The sequence below is a fragment of the Oncorhynchus nerka genome, linkage group LG6, assembly GCF_034236695.1.
Source record: "Oncorhynchus nerka isolate Pitt River linkage group LG6, Oner_Uvic_2.0, whole genome shotgun sequence".
NCBI classification, from domain to species: domain Eukaryota; kingdom Metazoa; phylum Chordata; class Actinopteri; order Salmoniformes; family Salmonidae; genus Oncorhynchus; species Oncorhynchus nerka.
This window is the reverse complement of record NC_088401.1, coordinates 49,941,673-49,958,326: the sequence shown is the minus strand read 5'-3', so window position 1 is coordinate 49,958,326 and position 16,654 is coordinate 49,941,673. Positions and strand designations below refer to the sequence as shown.

The 16,654-nt window shown below is 41.9% G+C and overlaps 1 protein-coding gene and 1 long non-coding RNA gene across 4 annotated transcripts; one reads left to right on the top strand and one right to left on the bottom strand.

Annotated features, from left to right (window-relative positions):
• The first annotated feature begins 2,121 nt into the window (after positions 1-2,121).
• Positions 2,122-6,400, top strand: LOC115130538 (uncharacterized). Of its 3 annotated transcripts, none has more exons than XR_010464104.1 (3): positions 2,122-2,887; positions 3,057-5,087; positions 5,225-6,400. It is a non-coding gene; the product is annotated as an uncharacterized LOC115130538 (long non-coding RNA). The 3 variants fall into 3 exon arrangements; XR_010464105.1 differs by having other exon boundaries at positions 2,122-3,202; positions 4,980-5,087; XR_010464103.1 differs by having other exon boundaries at positions 2,122-5,087.
• LOC115130537 (homeobox protein CDX-1-like) lies at positions 5,436-10,854 on the bottom strand. Its single transcript, XM_029661784.2, has 3 exons — positions 10,330-10,854; positions 8,947-9,095; positions 5,436-8,358 (listed from the first exon to the last, which is right to left on the bottom strand). The coding sequence occupies exons 1-3, from the start codon at positions 10,739-10,741 to the stop codon at positions 8,155-8,157; spliced, it is 765 nt and encodes a 254-aa protein (XP_029517644.1). The 5' UTR covers positions 10,742-10,854; the 3' UTR covers positions 5,436-8,154.
• Between the last annotated feature and the right edge of the window lie 5,800 nt (positions 10,855-16,654).

Sequence of the window (16,654 nt, the reverse complement as noted above, 5' to 3'; positions counted from 1 at the left end):
ATAATATTGAAATGGAAGGTGTATCAGACCACTGCAAATCTACCAAGACCTGGCCGTCCCTCTAAACTTTCAGCTCATACAAGGAGAAGACTGATCAGAGATGCAGCCAAGAGGCCCATGATCACTCTGGATGAACTGCAGAGATCTACAGCTGAGGTGGGAGACTCTGTCCATAGGACAACCATCAGTCGTATAATGCACAAATCTGGCCTTTATGAAAGAGTGCCAAAAAGAAAGCCATTTCTTAAAGATATCCATAAAAAAGTGTTGTTTAAAGTTTGCCACAAGCCACCTGGGTCAGATGAAACCAAAATTGAACTTTTTGGCAACAATGCAAAACGTTATGTTTGGCGTAAAAGCAACAAGGCTCATCACCCTGAACACATCATCCCCACTGTCAAACATGGTGGTGGCAGCATCATGGTTTGGGCCTGCTTTTCTTCAGCAGGGACAGGGAAGATTGATGGAGCCAAATACAGGACCATTCTTGAAGAAAACCTGATGGAGTCTGCAAAAGACCTGAGACTGGGATGGAGATTTGTCTTCCAACAAGACAATGATCCAAAACATAAAGCAACATCTACAATGGAATGGTTCAAAAATAAACATATCCAGGTGTTAGAATGGCCAAGTCAAAGTCCAGACCTGAATCCAATCGAGAATCTGTGGAAAGAACTGAAAACTGCTGTTCACAAATGCTCTCCATCCAACCTCACTGAGCTCGAGCTGTTTTGCAAGGAGGAATGGGAAAAAATTTCAGTCTCTCGATGTGCAAAACTGATAGAGACATACCCCAAGCGACTTACAGCTGTAATCACAGCAAAAGGTGGCGCAACAAAGTATTAACTTAAGGGGGCTGAATAATTTTGCACGCCCAATTTTTCAGTTTTTGATTTGTTAAAAAAGTTTGAAATATCCAATAAATGTCGTTCCACTTCATGATTGTGTCCCACTTGTTGTTGATTCTTCACAAAAAAATACAGTTTTATATCTTTATGTTTGAAGCCTGAAATGTGGCAAAAGGTCGCAAAGTTCAAGGGGGCCGAATACTTTCGCAAGGCACTGTAGGCGTACAGAGGCCCATTATCAGCAACCATCGCTCCCGTGTTCCAGTGGCATGTTGTGTTAGCTGCATTAAGTGCATTAAAATGCATTAAGATGGAAAGAAATTCCACAAATGAACTTTTACCAAGGCAAACCTGTTCATTGAAATGCATTACAGGTGACTGACTACCTCATGAATTTGGTTGAGATAATGCTAAGAGTGTGCATAGCAGTCATCAAGGCAAAGGGTGGCTACTTTGAAGAATCTAAAATGTTTTGATTGAACCCTTCTTTGGTTACATGATTCCATATGTTATTTAACCATTTTGATTTCTTCACTATTATTCTACAATGTAAAAAAGAAAGAAAAATCCTGGAATGAGTAGGTGTCAACTTTTGACTGGTACTGTATATGTATAATATATATTACATTTTTTTGCACTAAACAGTCTCATATATATACTTCCATATACTGTTGCGTGTTTGTATCATCATCTGTCAAATTAAACTCAAAACGGGGACAGTAATAGCCACTTTCTTCTTGATTCATTGATTTTCAGGTATGGTGACCTCCTGTGATGCTAGACAGAACAGGTCATGTTATGCAGTTCCTCCCAGAGCTGCATATCTCCAGCTGGTGACTGATGCCAGAGCATATGAAATCACCCTTAAAAAAAGACTCCAATGGTAATACTATACGAATATTCCGAATGAAAGACAATGAGGTGATAATCCATGACTCCATTGCAGCTAGGTCACACTTCTTCATCAGCAATGGGACATTAATGATAAATAACACAGAAAGGACTGATTTAGCTGAATACGTAATTGTAACCTTTGATAAAAATGGAAAATCATTGGGCACCAGAGGACTACAACTGTTAATTGAAGGTAAATGCCTCACTCTCTAACTCATGACTATATTATTTTATTATTTGATACATTCATTTCACTATTCGCTTCCTAGATATTAATTTAGGACATTTCATCAACAAGTATGATGCATTGACTTATATATCAAAGTAACTAAAAATGCATTTAATAATGTGTAACTATTTAAAGTATGTAAATGTGTCCATAGAGCTATAATTGTGATAAACTAGACAGCAACCAGTAACAACATTATAACCTCAACATAAATACCATTGTTGTCACGCCCTGACCTGAGATATCTCTGTTTTCTTTATATTTTTGGTTAGGTCAGGGTGTGACTAGGGTGGACACGCTAGTTTTTGTATTGTCTAGGGGTTTTGTATTGTCTAGGGTTTTTGTATGTCTAGATTTTGTGGGTCTAGGTATTTGTATGTTTATGGTGGCCTGATATGGTTCCCAATCAGAGGCAGCTGTTTATCGTTGTCTCTGATTGGGGATCATATTTAGGTAGCCATTTCCCCTTTGGTGTTTGTGGGTTCTTGTTCTATGTTTAGTTGCCTGTCTGTACTATTCATATAGCTTCACGGTTCGTTTTGTTATTTTGGTTAGTTTGTTCAGTGTTCATTCTTAATATAATGAAGAATGTACGCATACCACGCTGTGCCTTGGTCCGATTCATACGATGAACGTGACAATTGTTCATCTTCCCCCTAGCCCCTGTGTCCCCTGCAAAGCTGTCCTCTTGAGTGCCTGTCTAATGGAGAGGTGAGGGTGTCCTGCTCCTCTGAGGGGGACGGTCCCCAGTACAGCTGGGCTCTGGATGGACACCCACTGAGAGACACTGAGGCCTCTCCTGGTGACAAGACAAACACCATCACGCTGAAGAAAGGCCAGTCTGGAGATCTCACCTGCACCGTCAAAAACAACATCAACAGTGTTACCACCAGCGAGAGAATCTCGCACTGTCCAGGTTATCTGCTGTTTAATTTATGTTGTTAAACAGACAAATGATTAATGATAACAATTATGATAATGGTCGATCCTTATCAATGGAAATTGACCTGTTGAGAAACTGCACTGTCCATTTTGCCAGTGTTTAATTCAGATACACATTTGATTCCTGTATTTATTGCCTACAGCACTCATATATATTAACTGCACCAAACCCAACAAGACAAAGACAGCAGAATGGGTGATTGCAGCTGGTAATACCCTGTGTGCAAAAAGCCTACACCAGTGGTAACCACGACTGGGACTGAGGCCTTCACCAGTAGAACAACCACTGGTAAGGTACTTGACACCTTTGTGACCTCCAGACCCAGCAATCACACAAATGCCACCCAAAATATCAGTGACAAAAGCCCATCAGACCCTGTGGAATGTTAGTAAGTGATACTGCTCACCCTGATGTTTTATTGGTGTCATTATCATACAGTTTAGTGTAGTTTTTAAAATTCAAACCATTTTAAATAACAAGCACATAAAAGCCATACTTGCACTTGAGTAAAATCCTCGAGGATAACACACAATAAAGTCTGGGACTTGTTTCCACGGTGGTCCTCTTGTCACGAATATCACCGAAGGTGGCTCCTCTTCCCGTTCGGGTGGCGCTCGGCGTCGCTGTTCTACTAGCTGCTACCGATCCCGTTTCCCCTTTTTGTTTTGTTGGGTCCAATTGGTTTCACCTGTTCCTTGTTTGGGGTTTTGGGTCGTGTCACGTTCTGACCTTTATTTCCTTTGTTTTGTCATTATTTAGTATGGTCAGGGCGTGAGTTGGGGTGGGCAGTCTGTTTGTTTTTCTATGATTTGGGTATTTCTATGTTTCGGCCTAGTATGGTTCTCAATCAGAGGCAGGTGTCATTAGTTGTCTCTGATTGAGAATCATACTTAGGTAGCCTGGGTTTCACTGTGTGTTTGTGGGTGATTGTTCCTGTCTCTGTGTTTGCACCAGATAGGACTGTTTGGGGTTTTCACATTTCTTGTTTTTGTATCCAGTTGTTCATGTGTACATTTACGTATTAAAAGAACCATGGACACTTACAACGCCGCATATTGGTCCTCTGATCCTTTTCACCTCTCCTCTTCGGAAGAAGAGGAGGAAATCCCTTACAGGTCGGTTATTTAAGTTCCGTTAGCCCGCCTGTGTTCGTGCGGGCTTGTTTGCTGTTTTTGGTCAAGGAGTGTTCCTGTCTTTTGGATTTTCCGCTGACCGCGTATGTACCTGTGTCGTACATTTTGGAGTGTTTTACGCCTGTGTTCGGCGTCACCCTCTTTGTGCGCTGTGATTGTACGGAAATAAAGTGTTTTTGCGAATCCCCTGCTCTCTGCGCCTGACTCCACACCGTCACTCTTCGAGCCGTTACACCTCTTGTGACAAGATGGCCATGCAAGATCACGGTTCAACACAGTACGGCAGCGAGATAATACAGCATAAAAACGAAAGGAGACCGTCTATCAGAACGTCTATCACGGCAGTTATATCGTAGGGGACATTCATAATGGAACAGAAGACTTCAGACAATGCAGAGAGAGCCAAGACATTTGCTAATGTTAGTAAGCTCTGTGCTAAGTATGCTCTCCAACATAGTTTTACTTTAGTGAGACACCAGAAGTGTAGAGTCATCCGCATAAAGGAAAAGACTGAGAACAAGCCTCTTTCATATCGTTTATATACAGTAAAAACAGTAGTTGTCCATGCAGGCTCCCCTGCAGAACACTACAACTTATTGGATTTGCCTGAAAGAGTGAACCATTTAACCTCTTCCACTTGCTCCCTACTTGACAAGTAGGACTTTAACCAGCCTAGAGGGATACTGTTTAACTCCAGTGCCTCCAGTTTGGAGATTAGGAGACAATGGTTGACTGTATCAAAGGCCTTCTGACAGTCAAGAAGTATCATTCCACAAAGACAATGAGCATTTCCTGTAAGTGCAGGAGGATTTTTCTGCTGTAACAAAAGGGCTCAAATTAAAATCCTATATCTGTAGTAACATTGGTGGCTGGTTTTACAATGGAACAACCTTCCACACTTCCATATGTTTTGCTTCCTCTCTTTTACCCAGTGATCATCTGGATGGTAGCAGGGTCTCTGGCAGCAGTGGTTATTGTCCTAGTGATGGTGTTGGGAGTTTACTGTGTCCAGAAGAAAAATAAACCTTCAAAGACGCCAGGTTAGAGGAAATGTATCAGTACCTCTTCATTTTCTCTTAAGTACTATAATTTACCGCGTTTACCAGTCTTGTCATTGAAATACTAGATGTAATGTCTCCCCACCTGTCCCTCTCGCTCTTGCTCTCTCTTTCTCTAGCTAATGATGACAGCCAGGTTGTGGAATACACTGATGTCAGGATACTGAAGAAGCAGATGAGACAGAAGGAGAGGGAGGCGTCGATCGAGGTGGAATATGGACAGTTTAAAACATTACAGGGTCCCCGGCGGAAGGTAGACACACCTGACACACCCGAGGAGGAGGACTGTGTGTACGCCAGGGTACTGGGAATAAGAGGACCAAAGCGTAGTGTGGTGAGCGTACATGTTCTTTTATTGATAAAAATGTTGCCAACAAAATAAAGGAACGACCGTGAAGCTTAACAGGGCTATAGTGCCACTAACAAAGATCACTTCCCACAATAACAAAAGGGGAAAAGTCTGCCTAAGTATGATTCTCAATCAGAGACAACTATAGACAGCAGTCCCTGATTGAGAACCATACCTGGCCAAAACATAGAAACACAAAACATAGAAATCAGAACATAGAATGCCCACCCAAATCACACCCTGACCAAACCAAAATAGAGACATAAAAAGGCTCTCTAAGGTCAGGGGTGTGACAGAATCACTGAGAATCTGAGATGAATCACTGGTTGCGTCCCAATGATCTCTCCTTTTCTTGTTCACTTCCCTTCTTGGATTTGGAAGGAAATGAATGGAATATGGAATCTCCCTGTTGCCCAAGCCAACACCAATCCAATGCTTTTAAATGTGTGGGAAGTGGTGAACGAGCGCACATTTCAGGAAGAAAGAGATTATTGGGATGCACTCCCTGAGAGGCCCAAAGTTGATACAGACAACAGCCATGTTGAATCATGTTGTCTTAGTTACAAAACACAGCTGTTACTTTAAATGTATGTTCACACTTTAGAGTGGACACTGTCTGTTTCCAAGAAGTGGACACTGTCTGTTTCCAAGAAGTGGACACTGTCTGTTTTTCTTTACCACATTTCTTTACCACATTTCCTTCTTTGGAAAAGTGTTTTACCAGTTTGGTCTTGTTTCTGTTGTGTGATATGTCACAAATTCCTACATGTGTTTGCTGCATGATAGAAGGAATAAAATAGTTATTTCAAATAATGTTTTAAAGAATTTTGATAATTGCATAACAGAAATTGAATTACCAATATCTTAAGTCAATACTTTAAAGCTTGCAGTCCATCTCCCTAGTCAACACATCTTGAGATATTGCTAAAAATCAAATATACTCTTATTTGTCTGAGGAAAATCATCCTGGCATACACACACATGCATACATTTCTGGTTATATCGAAGATAGTAGTTACATGGTGATCTTTATACAGCACAGTACCTGTACAGAAAATATGATCATGTATAATTTTTTGAAATTGTTTTTGAGCTAGTGCAATAATAAGCTAATGTTGTAAAATAGTTGTTTAGATACATGGTCATATCTTTTCACACCATCAATCTTTTTTTTTTCTTCCCTTGAACCTTTCCACATATCTGGTTTTGGAGGGTTAACGTTGGTGATGCATTTCCTGTTTGAGTTGCATTATTTCCAGTTGAGAATCCCCTCATTATCTAAAAATAAAGCATATATGCTTTTGCCATATGGTATCTCATTCTCACTCAATAAGTCAAGCTAAAATAACAAATTGTGAAGAGGCTGTTGATAAATAAAGATAATGTTTCTAACAAAGTGTTGATAACAATGTAATATGCAGAGGAGTCACTTGTCGTGCTCATTGTTGATGCCACTGTGATTGGAAACTGCAATAAAATCCTGTTTTAAAAACAAGCAAAAGTTGTTCCTGTCTTCTCTAATAGTACAGCATAGAGGTCAGAGGTCCAAGGTTAAGAGCATTGGCCTACCAGTCATCCCAACTGAGGAGTAATAAACACAGTCTTTATGGCCAATCACAGTTGAATTCTCCACAACCCCAGGATCATTACCTCTCTATGGTTACTGATCTATAAGACAGGTGACACAGATGCCCAGGTATGCTGTTGTAATCATATAACTAACATATTCTTCTGACATCTTGTCATGTCCCATATTAGACAATAAGCAGAGAGAAAGGGGTATGCAATTTCAAAATCAGCAGACTGCACAGATTAATGTGAAATTCATAAGATTTAAGGCCAAATACTGTCATCTGGGGATGTAAGTGTCCATAAGTTTTACAGCAATGCAATGAGTTCCGTACCCATCATCATGTGACTTAGATAAGGTTTTTTATCAGTTTGATAGTGCAATCATGAAACTTTTCATTTGCCTATGACATTAAAATAGCAAACTCATCACTTGTGGAGAGACTGTAAACGGCTAAAGCGTGTGGTTTCTCTCCTTTGTGATCATGGCTATCTTGGCACATACTGTACAGGGTATACAGCACTTGTTTTCAGGTGTCCATTTTGGCAAAACGGGACAAGCAACATCTATATGTAGCCTAGGTGTCAACGATACACTTGTAAAGTCATTTATAACACAAATGTTTGTACCAATAAGACGTTCCAAGACATTTATTTGTCTGGACGAATCATATGATTGAGACACTGAGGCCAGCAGTAGATCAACTATCAGGATGTGAAGGGAAATACCCCTGCTTACTTCGTATCTCAACATCTCTTCAATTGAATTTCCCTCCACAGTGCCTCAAAACTAATCAAACCTTTCAAGCAAAATATTGAAGATAAAAAATCTTTTTTTTAAACGAGATCAGATCAAAACATTTCCGTAATTTCTTTAGTTACAAATTCATTTACGTCAAGAAAATATAAACACAAAAGCAGTTGCAAATAAGGCACTTATGTATTTTATACATATTTGCATAGTGTAACCTGTTCTTCTTTCTCTATCTCTTTCTTCTTATCATAACACAGACCGTAGCATTCTACTACAGGTGTGCAAGACGCATGTAATAGTATTTTCATCATATCACTGAGGTCAATTACATCTTCTGTAGTGATTGTCATGGGAACAGCAGTGTAATATTGTTATCCTCAGTACTCCTCTTTGATAGTCATTGATATTGTCTCTGACAACAAGCTGGAGCTGGTTGCCATGGAGCCGTTGCCGGGGTCAGCTTGGCAGGATGGGGTAAAGGTCAGGGTAGTTGTAGTCTTAGAGGTCTGCTGGGACAGCTGGATCTTCTTCTTGGTAATTTTCCTCTCCTTGGCTCTCCTGTTCTGGAACCAGATCTTTACCTGTGGTGATATCAGAGAATGATGAGACCTACATTGCTCTCTGAGACTCACCTGTAGCTCTCTGAGACCCACCTGTGGCGCTCACCTGTCTCTCTGACCCACCCGTCACTTTCACCGACATGTCTGCTCTCTGCCATCTACCTGTCCCTCTGAGAGGCCCAGGGCCAGCTCTGCACTGGAACTCTTTGTACAGCTCTCCAACTGTCTCTGTAACGCACATCTGTCTCTCTGAGAGGCTGAGGCCCAGGGCCAGCTCTCCAACTGTCTCTCTAACACACACCTGTCTCTCTGAGAGGCTGAGGCCCAGGGCCAGCTCTCCAACTGTCTCTGTAACACACATCTGTCTCTAACACACACCTGTCTCTCTGAGAGGCTGAGGCCCAGGGCCAGCTCTCTAACTGTCTCTGTAACACACATCTGTCTCTAACACACACCTGTCTCTCTGAGAGGCTGAGGCCCAGGGCCAGCTCTCTAACTGTCTCTGTAACACACATATGTCTCTAACACACACCTGTCTCTCTGAGAGGCTGAGGCCCAGGGCCAGCTCTCTAACTGTCTCTGTAACACACATCTGTCTCTAACACACACCTGTCTCTCTGAGAGGCTGAGGCCCAGGGCCAGCTCTGTCTTCCTCCTGATGGTGATGTACCGGCTGTACTGGAACTCCTTCTCTAGCTCTAGGCGCTGCTGGTCTGTGTACACCACCCTGTACTTGTCCTTTGTCCGCGTCTTCCCTCCTGGAACCAAACACAAGTATGACAATTTAACAAGTATAATAATAAACGTCTCTATCAACTATTAAAGGAATGGTCCAAGGATTTTGATGTCGATGTTCTAAATTGGTTAAATCGGTATGTCAGGTGATATGATAAATACAAAAGTGGGATTGGCATACATAGATTCAAGTGTAAGCATTGTGAAGATATCTCCATGACTCAGGCTGCACAATGTATGAACAGTAGTGTCACCGCAGACCGCTACATTTGCTGATGGAGATCTGTCTGGAGCCGTGTTAGAGTTGAGTCTCACATACGGGGGTGGTTGAAAGCTCTCTGGCGCCTGTGAAGCCTCATCTACCCTATTAGTCATGTTAATCAGAAGCACTGTGTAAGAGACTATGTAAGACATTACCGTGGTGGTTCTTATCACTGTGAGAGCTGTTTACATAGGAGTTTACATAGATAGCCATTCAGTCCCACTTGCGTGCGTGCGCACACACACAATTACTATACACACACACAACACCCATTCTCACACACACACACACACACACAGCGCCAGGGACGGGTGAGTCAGGGAGATGGTATTGATCCACAGGAGAGGTCTTGACGGCACGGTGCGACCGAACATTGATCGCAGTAGGACGAGGAGGGGAACACAAAGTGAGATAAGGCCAGGAGAGTTTCCAGTAGAGGAGGGTTGATCCTGTCCTGTCTGAGACACCCAGCCCAGTCCAAACCAAACACCTGGCTGTCAGCCTTATCTGCTTAACCTGTCACCCCCACAGTGGACAGAGAGGGTGGGGAACCACAGACTACAGAATCCCTCGCCTCGGATGTTAGCTTTTCACTCAAATATTTTAACCAGAGGAAAGGATAGGTGAAAAGGTTCTGTTTGATGAATGTGTGTGACGTTGTGCAATGGTTCAGGAACTTGTGTATATGAATATGTATTCTGTTTTCAGTGTGTCAACAATGCTTGTTTTGTATCTTGTAAGCCTACACCCACTCAAAATGTTAAATCTGACGTCTGCCATTGAGTACTGACATTGGATCAACAAATCCATAATGTGTGCTATTTTTCTAATAGGTGTAATCCCCCCCTGCGAAGTTCATAAATCAAAAAACTGTTTCGGGCGTTCAACGATAAGTAGCCTACTGTACAAAATAAATACAAAAAATTGAGGAAATAAACTAAGCCAATTCATAGATATGAGACAGGCTCAAGGGAACTGGGATTTGGGGAGTTTACCTGTACTGGATGAATGTACATTGTGTCTGATCCAGTCGTATGAGTTTCTTCTCTCTGAGTCTGGAGAGTACTGCCCGGCAGGGGAGTTGAGTGATGGAAGAGTACCCGGCCCCGTAGGCAGGATGGATGTCAGATCCGGGGAACTGAAATGTATCTGTTCTGTACCTGGGCTCAAACCGTGGAAGTCCACGCTCTGGCCATACGGTGACCACTCCTCCCGCGGCCCTGCTAAGTAAGCAGGGTTCCACACACCTGTCGTCTGGGCATGTGGGTCACTGATGCCTGTGACGTGATGATAACCGGTGAAATCCGTATATTGCATGAAGTTCTGACTATTCAGAGGTTGAGTCGGGTGTCCCACAGAATTTGAGTACATTCCGGTGTACATTCCGGTGTTTTTACTCACGTACATCTCAATGAATGAACTCCTCTGCGCATAGTAATCCACAAAACAATATCACCAATTCTCTAGAAATTCCTAGCAATCTATCTACGTGACTCGACCTCCTGTAACCTACGCACCTGTTGAGTATCTACACCTCACCACACCTTTATATAGTGTTGTTTCCTGGACAAGTTGACAGTTCGAAGGTATCTCCATGACGTCAACTTTACAACCTGGAAGGGACTACCTCGTTAGCTCTGCCCCTCACATCAAGATTATATATGGGGTATTTTTCAGACATTGTGTTAATGAAAAAGTTAGGATCAGCTGAGGCCATTGAGGTGAGGATATTATGGTTAGTTCATGTACAGAATGATTCCTTCAATCAAAGTCATTCAGTGTGTTTATGTCTGTGTGAGGTGGGGTTGGGGGATATATTCCCGCCTTAAAGTCTGTTACACTGAGTGACTTTACAGTGATCTTAGTGGGGCATCAGATTACCAGACATGTCACGCAGGCCAACAACCTGAAATGAGGGACAACAACATGCTGGGTTAAAGTACATTTAATGTGTGTGATCTGCTGTCCTCTACTGTTTGCGAAAAGTAATGAAGTTTCTTGGGTTTGAAGTAGGCTGCCTTCTCAAAACGACTTTTACTTTCACCTGAGGCAATTAACACTGTATAGACCCTTCTGTTTACTTCATGAATAAAAATGTCACATTGTTGATAATCTACAGTGACAGCCTACTCAGCTGGTGCAAAGACACCATCCATTTGAATTTCGGAAGGGAAGGCATTTATTAAAGATTGAAGTCAATATCTAGTCTAGACGTCCATTAGCGACAATCCACCATTAGCACCGGCCAAGTGAACACTAAAGGATGAGAAACTGTTATAATACTCTTAAAGCATCCAGCCAAATTCACCTGCCGGCGCCCTATAAACCTGATGTCCATCAGAATGTGTAGAAAAATGTACAGTGATCTGGCACCCAGACAGAATATAGCTCATACTGTACTGTAAATTAGAGGTCGGCCGATTATGATTTTTCAACGCCGATACCGATACAGATTATTGGAGGACCCCCAAAAAAAAGCCGATACCGATTAATTGGCCGATTTTTATTTATTTATTTGTAATAATGACAATTACAACAATATTGAATGAACACTTATTTTAACTTAATATACATGAATAAAAATCAATTTAGCCTCAAATAAATAATGAAACATGTTCAATTTGGTTTAAATAATGAAAAAACTAAGTACTGGAGAAGTAAAAGTGCAATATGTGCAATGTAAAAAAGCTAACGTTTGAGTTCCTTGCTCAGAACATGAGAACATATGAAAGTTGGTGGTTCCTTTTAAGATGAGTCTTCAATATTCCCAGGTAAGAGGTTTTAGGTTGTAGGTTGTTAATATAGTATTTATAGGACTATTTCTCTCTATACCATTTGTACTGTATTTCATATACCTTTGACTATTGGATGTTCTTATAGGCACTATAGTATTGCCAGTGTAACAGTATAGCTTCCGTCCCTCTCCTCGCTCCTACCTGGGCTCGAACCAGGAACACATCGACAACAGCCACACTCGAAGCAGCGTTACCCATCGCTCCACTAAAGCCGCGGCCCTTGCAAGGGGAATAACTACTCCAAGTCTCAGAGCGAGTGACGTTGAAACGCTATTAGCGCACACTCAGCTAACTAGCTAGCCATTTCACATCGGTTACACCAGCCATTAGGCTGATAGGCTTGAAGTCATAAACAGCGCTGTGCTTGCGAAGAGCTACTGGCAAAACTCACGAAAGTGCTGTTTGAATGAATACTTACGAGCCTGCTTCTGCCTACCATCGTTCAGTCAGACTGCTCTATCAAATCAGACTTAATTATAACATAATAACACACAGAAATACGAGCCTTTGGTCATAAATATGATCGAATCCGGAAACTATAATTTCGAAAACAAAACGTTTATTATTTCAGTGAAATACGGAACCGTTCGGTATTTTATCTAACGGGTGGCATCCATAAGTCTAAATATTGTTGTTACATTGCACAACCTTCAATGTTATGTCATAATTACGTAAAAGTCTGGCAAATTAGTTCGCAATGAGCCAGGTTGCCCAAACTGTTGCATATACCCTGACTCTGCGTGCAATGAACGCAAGAGAAATGACACAATTTCACCTGGTTAATATTGCGTGCTAACCTGGATTTCTTTTAGCTAAATATGCAGGTTTAAAAATATATACTTCTGTGTATTGATTTTAAGAAAGGCATTGGTGTTTATGGTTAGGTACAGTCGTCCAACGATTGTGCTTTTTTCGCAAATGCGCTTTTGTTAAAGCATTGATTATATGCAACGCAGGACACGCTAGATGAACTAGTAATATCATTAACCATAAGTAGTTATAACTAGTGATTATGATTGATTGATTGTTTTTTATAAGATAAGTTTAATGCTAGCTAGCAACTTACCTTGGCTCCTACTGCATTCGCGTAACAGGCAGGCTCCTCATGGAGGGCAATGTAATCAGGTGGTTAGAGAGTTGGACTAGTTAACTGTAAGGTTGCAAGATTGGATCCCCCGAGCTGACAAGGTGAAAATCTGTCAGTCTGCCCCTGAACAAGGCAGTTAATCCACCGTTCCTAGGTCATCATTGGAAATAAGAATGTGTTCTTAACTGACTTGCCTAGTTAAATAAAGCAAAAAAAAGTGAGAAAATCAGCGCCCAAAAATACCGATTTCCGTTTGTTATGAAAACTTGGAAATCGGCCCTAATTAATCGCCCATTCCGATTAATCGGTCGACCTCTACTGTAAATCCCACTTTATCTACCACTTCTAATGTAAAGAATAGCCTGTTAAGTAGAGATTTTGTGGAGTGGGTGTTTTCAGCACTGGTATCTTGTTGGACTGTGTAGGACCACACATATCTTGTTCGTAGTTGCTGCAAACAAGACAGACAGACAAACAGACATATATACAAACAGACATACATACAAACAGATGGGAAGACAGACAGACAGACAGACAGACAGACAGACAGACAGACAGACAGACAGACAGACAGACAGACAGACAGACAGACAGACAGACAGACAGACAGACAGACAGACAGACAGACAGACAGACAGACAGACAGACAGACAGACAGACAGACAGACAGACAGACAGACAGACAGACAGACAGACAGACAGACAGACAGACAGACAGACAGACAGACAGACAGGAATGCTAAGCAGGCACACGCACGCACGAAGCATGCACACTTCAGCTCAACAGGCAAGTCTGTCCATTGCACAACCCAGGTTCCAGACATAAGCTTTGAGCAAAGCCAACTGTCTGAGCTTTATGTAAGTCTAAAACTCTATTATAGCTCCCTGAAAAAAGTCTCCAACATCTGCAGAAAGGTTTCAAACCACAAAACGCTTTAAATAGAACATACTGCATATAGACAGCTGAGTTAAAGGAACTTGACTCTCGCTCTGTGCCAGAAATAAGAATCAGTCTTTTTCTAATTCAAAGGTAGATTGAATTGTCTCTGTGGTTATGTGTAGTAGTCCACCATAAACAGTATAGCATTTCACTACTGTACGTCTTGTAGACACATAAAGTGTAACTGGGGAAGTAATCAAAGAGTTCTAGCCTCTTTGGGCCACTTGTGAGACACTTACACGTGTCAGGAGCACTGCCTCTGGGCGGTTATGAGTTGTTATGGGTCTGCAGGCAGACCCAATGCTTTGATGTTCACCAGCCTCCTCCTAGAGGGAAAGATACTGTGGACTTAAGTCACTGTCACACCCTGACCTTAGTTATCTTTGTTTTCTATATTATTTTGGTCAGGTCAGGGTGTGACTAGGGTGGGTATGTTAGTTTTTGTATTGTCTAGGGGGTTTTGTATATATAGGGGTCTTGTAAGTCTAGGTATATGTAGGTCTATGGTGGCCTGGATTGGTTCCCAATCAGAGGCAGCTGTTAATCATTGTCTCTGATTGGGGACTGTATTTAGGTAGCCATTTCCATAGGGTATTTGTGGGTTCTTATTCTATGTTAGTTGCCTGTCTGCACTTCTCATATTTAGCTTCACGGTTCATTTTGTTCAGTGTTCTTTCTTAATTAAAGAAGAATGTATGCATATCACGCTGCGCCTTGGTCTCCTCCATACAACGACAGTGACAGTCACAGCTTGAGGCAACCTGTGGCCTACAGCAGGGGCGTCATGATCCCCAAAATACGTGAGAATCGCTAGTGGGTGGACACCGGTAAAGTGGAAGATTTTTGCATTTTTCAAACACCTGAAACCTATCTAGAGCCATTACGCTTAATTCGATGTAAAAAATGTGTATTTTTCTGCATGTCTAAGCATACCTCTTGAGCTGTCTGTATCCTGAGTGCGTGTCCTTTTTAAAGAAACTAAATATGTTTCTCTGCATCTCTGCTATTATCCTCCCCCTATGGGCATGATGCCTCTGGCCTACTGGGCCTCGCTAAATGCTGTGTTATCTATTCTTACTGTGTTATGTAATACTTTATTATGCAATGCTAAATGTGGTTGCTTGAAGTTTATCCCACAGATCGTTTACAAACCTCAAACAAGCAAGTCATTGGTAACGTCATAACAATTATCTTTAAGTGTTTAATTGTGGCCAGTATTCATTCTTATACAGCATAATTCTCCCTTACTGTAACTACTGATGAGGATGGCCTAATTTCAGACTATCCACACATAAACCAATATATAGTAGGCAGAACTGCATGGCACCTTATCCCAGCTCGAATTAGTAATTTATTTCCCTACTAAGCCTTCTATATTGTCACACACTGATCTGTTTCACCTGTCTTTGTGATTGTCTCCACCCTCCTCCGGGTGCCGCCCATCTTCCCCATTATCCCCTGTGTATTTATACCTGTGTTCTCTGTTTGTCTGTTGCCAGTTCGTCTTGTTTGTTCAAGTCAACCAGTGTTTTGTGTCTCAGCTCCTGCTTTTTCCAGTCTCTCTTTTCTCGCCCCTGCTGTTTTTGACCCTTGCCTGTCCTGACTCCAAGCCCACCTGCCTGACCACTCTGCCTGTCTGCCGAACTGTACCTTTTCCCCCCTCTGGTTTACCGACCTCTGCCTTACCCGGACCTGAGCCTGCCTGCCTGCCGACCGGTACCGTTGCCTCACCTCCGGTTTGCTGACCCCTGCCTGCTTTGACCTATCTATTGCCTGCCCCTGTTGGAATATTAAACTATTGTTTATTCGACGTGGTCTGCATCTGGGTCTTTCCTTCATACCTGATTATATATGGGGTTTGACATTTTCCCTTTAACTACAAAACAAAACATATCCTCTCTTGACCACTCCCTAGACTACTTCAACTGTTGTGCCATTGTAAAAGCCATCCCCCCTTAAGTGAGGCTATGTCAATATGACTGTCGATAATTCACCAGGCCTCCCAACAACACATGCGTGTCCCAGCCAGTCAGTCCATTGGTATTCTTGGCCTAGCCAGTCATAAGGCTTAGACTGACATATTTCTACCGTGATGGTCTGTCCCAAAAGAATAGCCGGCCTGTTTTTAATTGGAGGATGTTTAGACTGTTTGTCTTAGCTCCCGTCATCCTCCACCATGGCTGCTATACAGTACTCCATACAGTGAGTACTGTATAGCAGCCATTGTGTTACTATTACTGGTATTTCAAATGAGGATATTTTCTACATCTGGTACAGTAGATGAAGAAGCAACAGCTGTAGCAGAGGGCTAATTTTACAGTGATAGAAGTTTAAGTAATTGATGTTGTGGTAGTGGCAGCAGTGCAGCGATCTATGCAATGTTTATACTGCACTATGAGCACACTTTGGGCTTGTAGAGAACATGATAATATATATTCTAAAGTATTACAGTCGATTACTATTGCATTAGTATAAAACTGTGAGGTGGGGCCTACTAT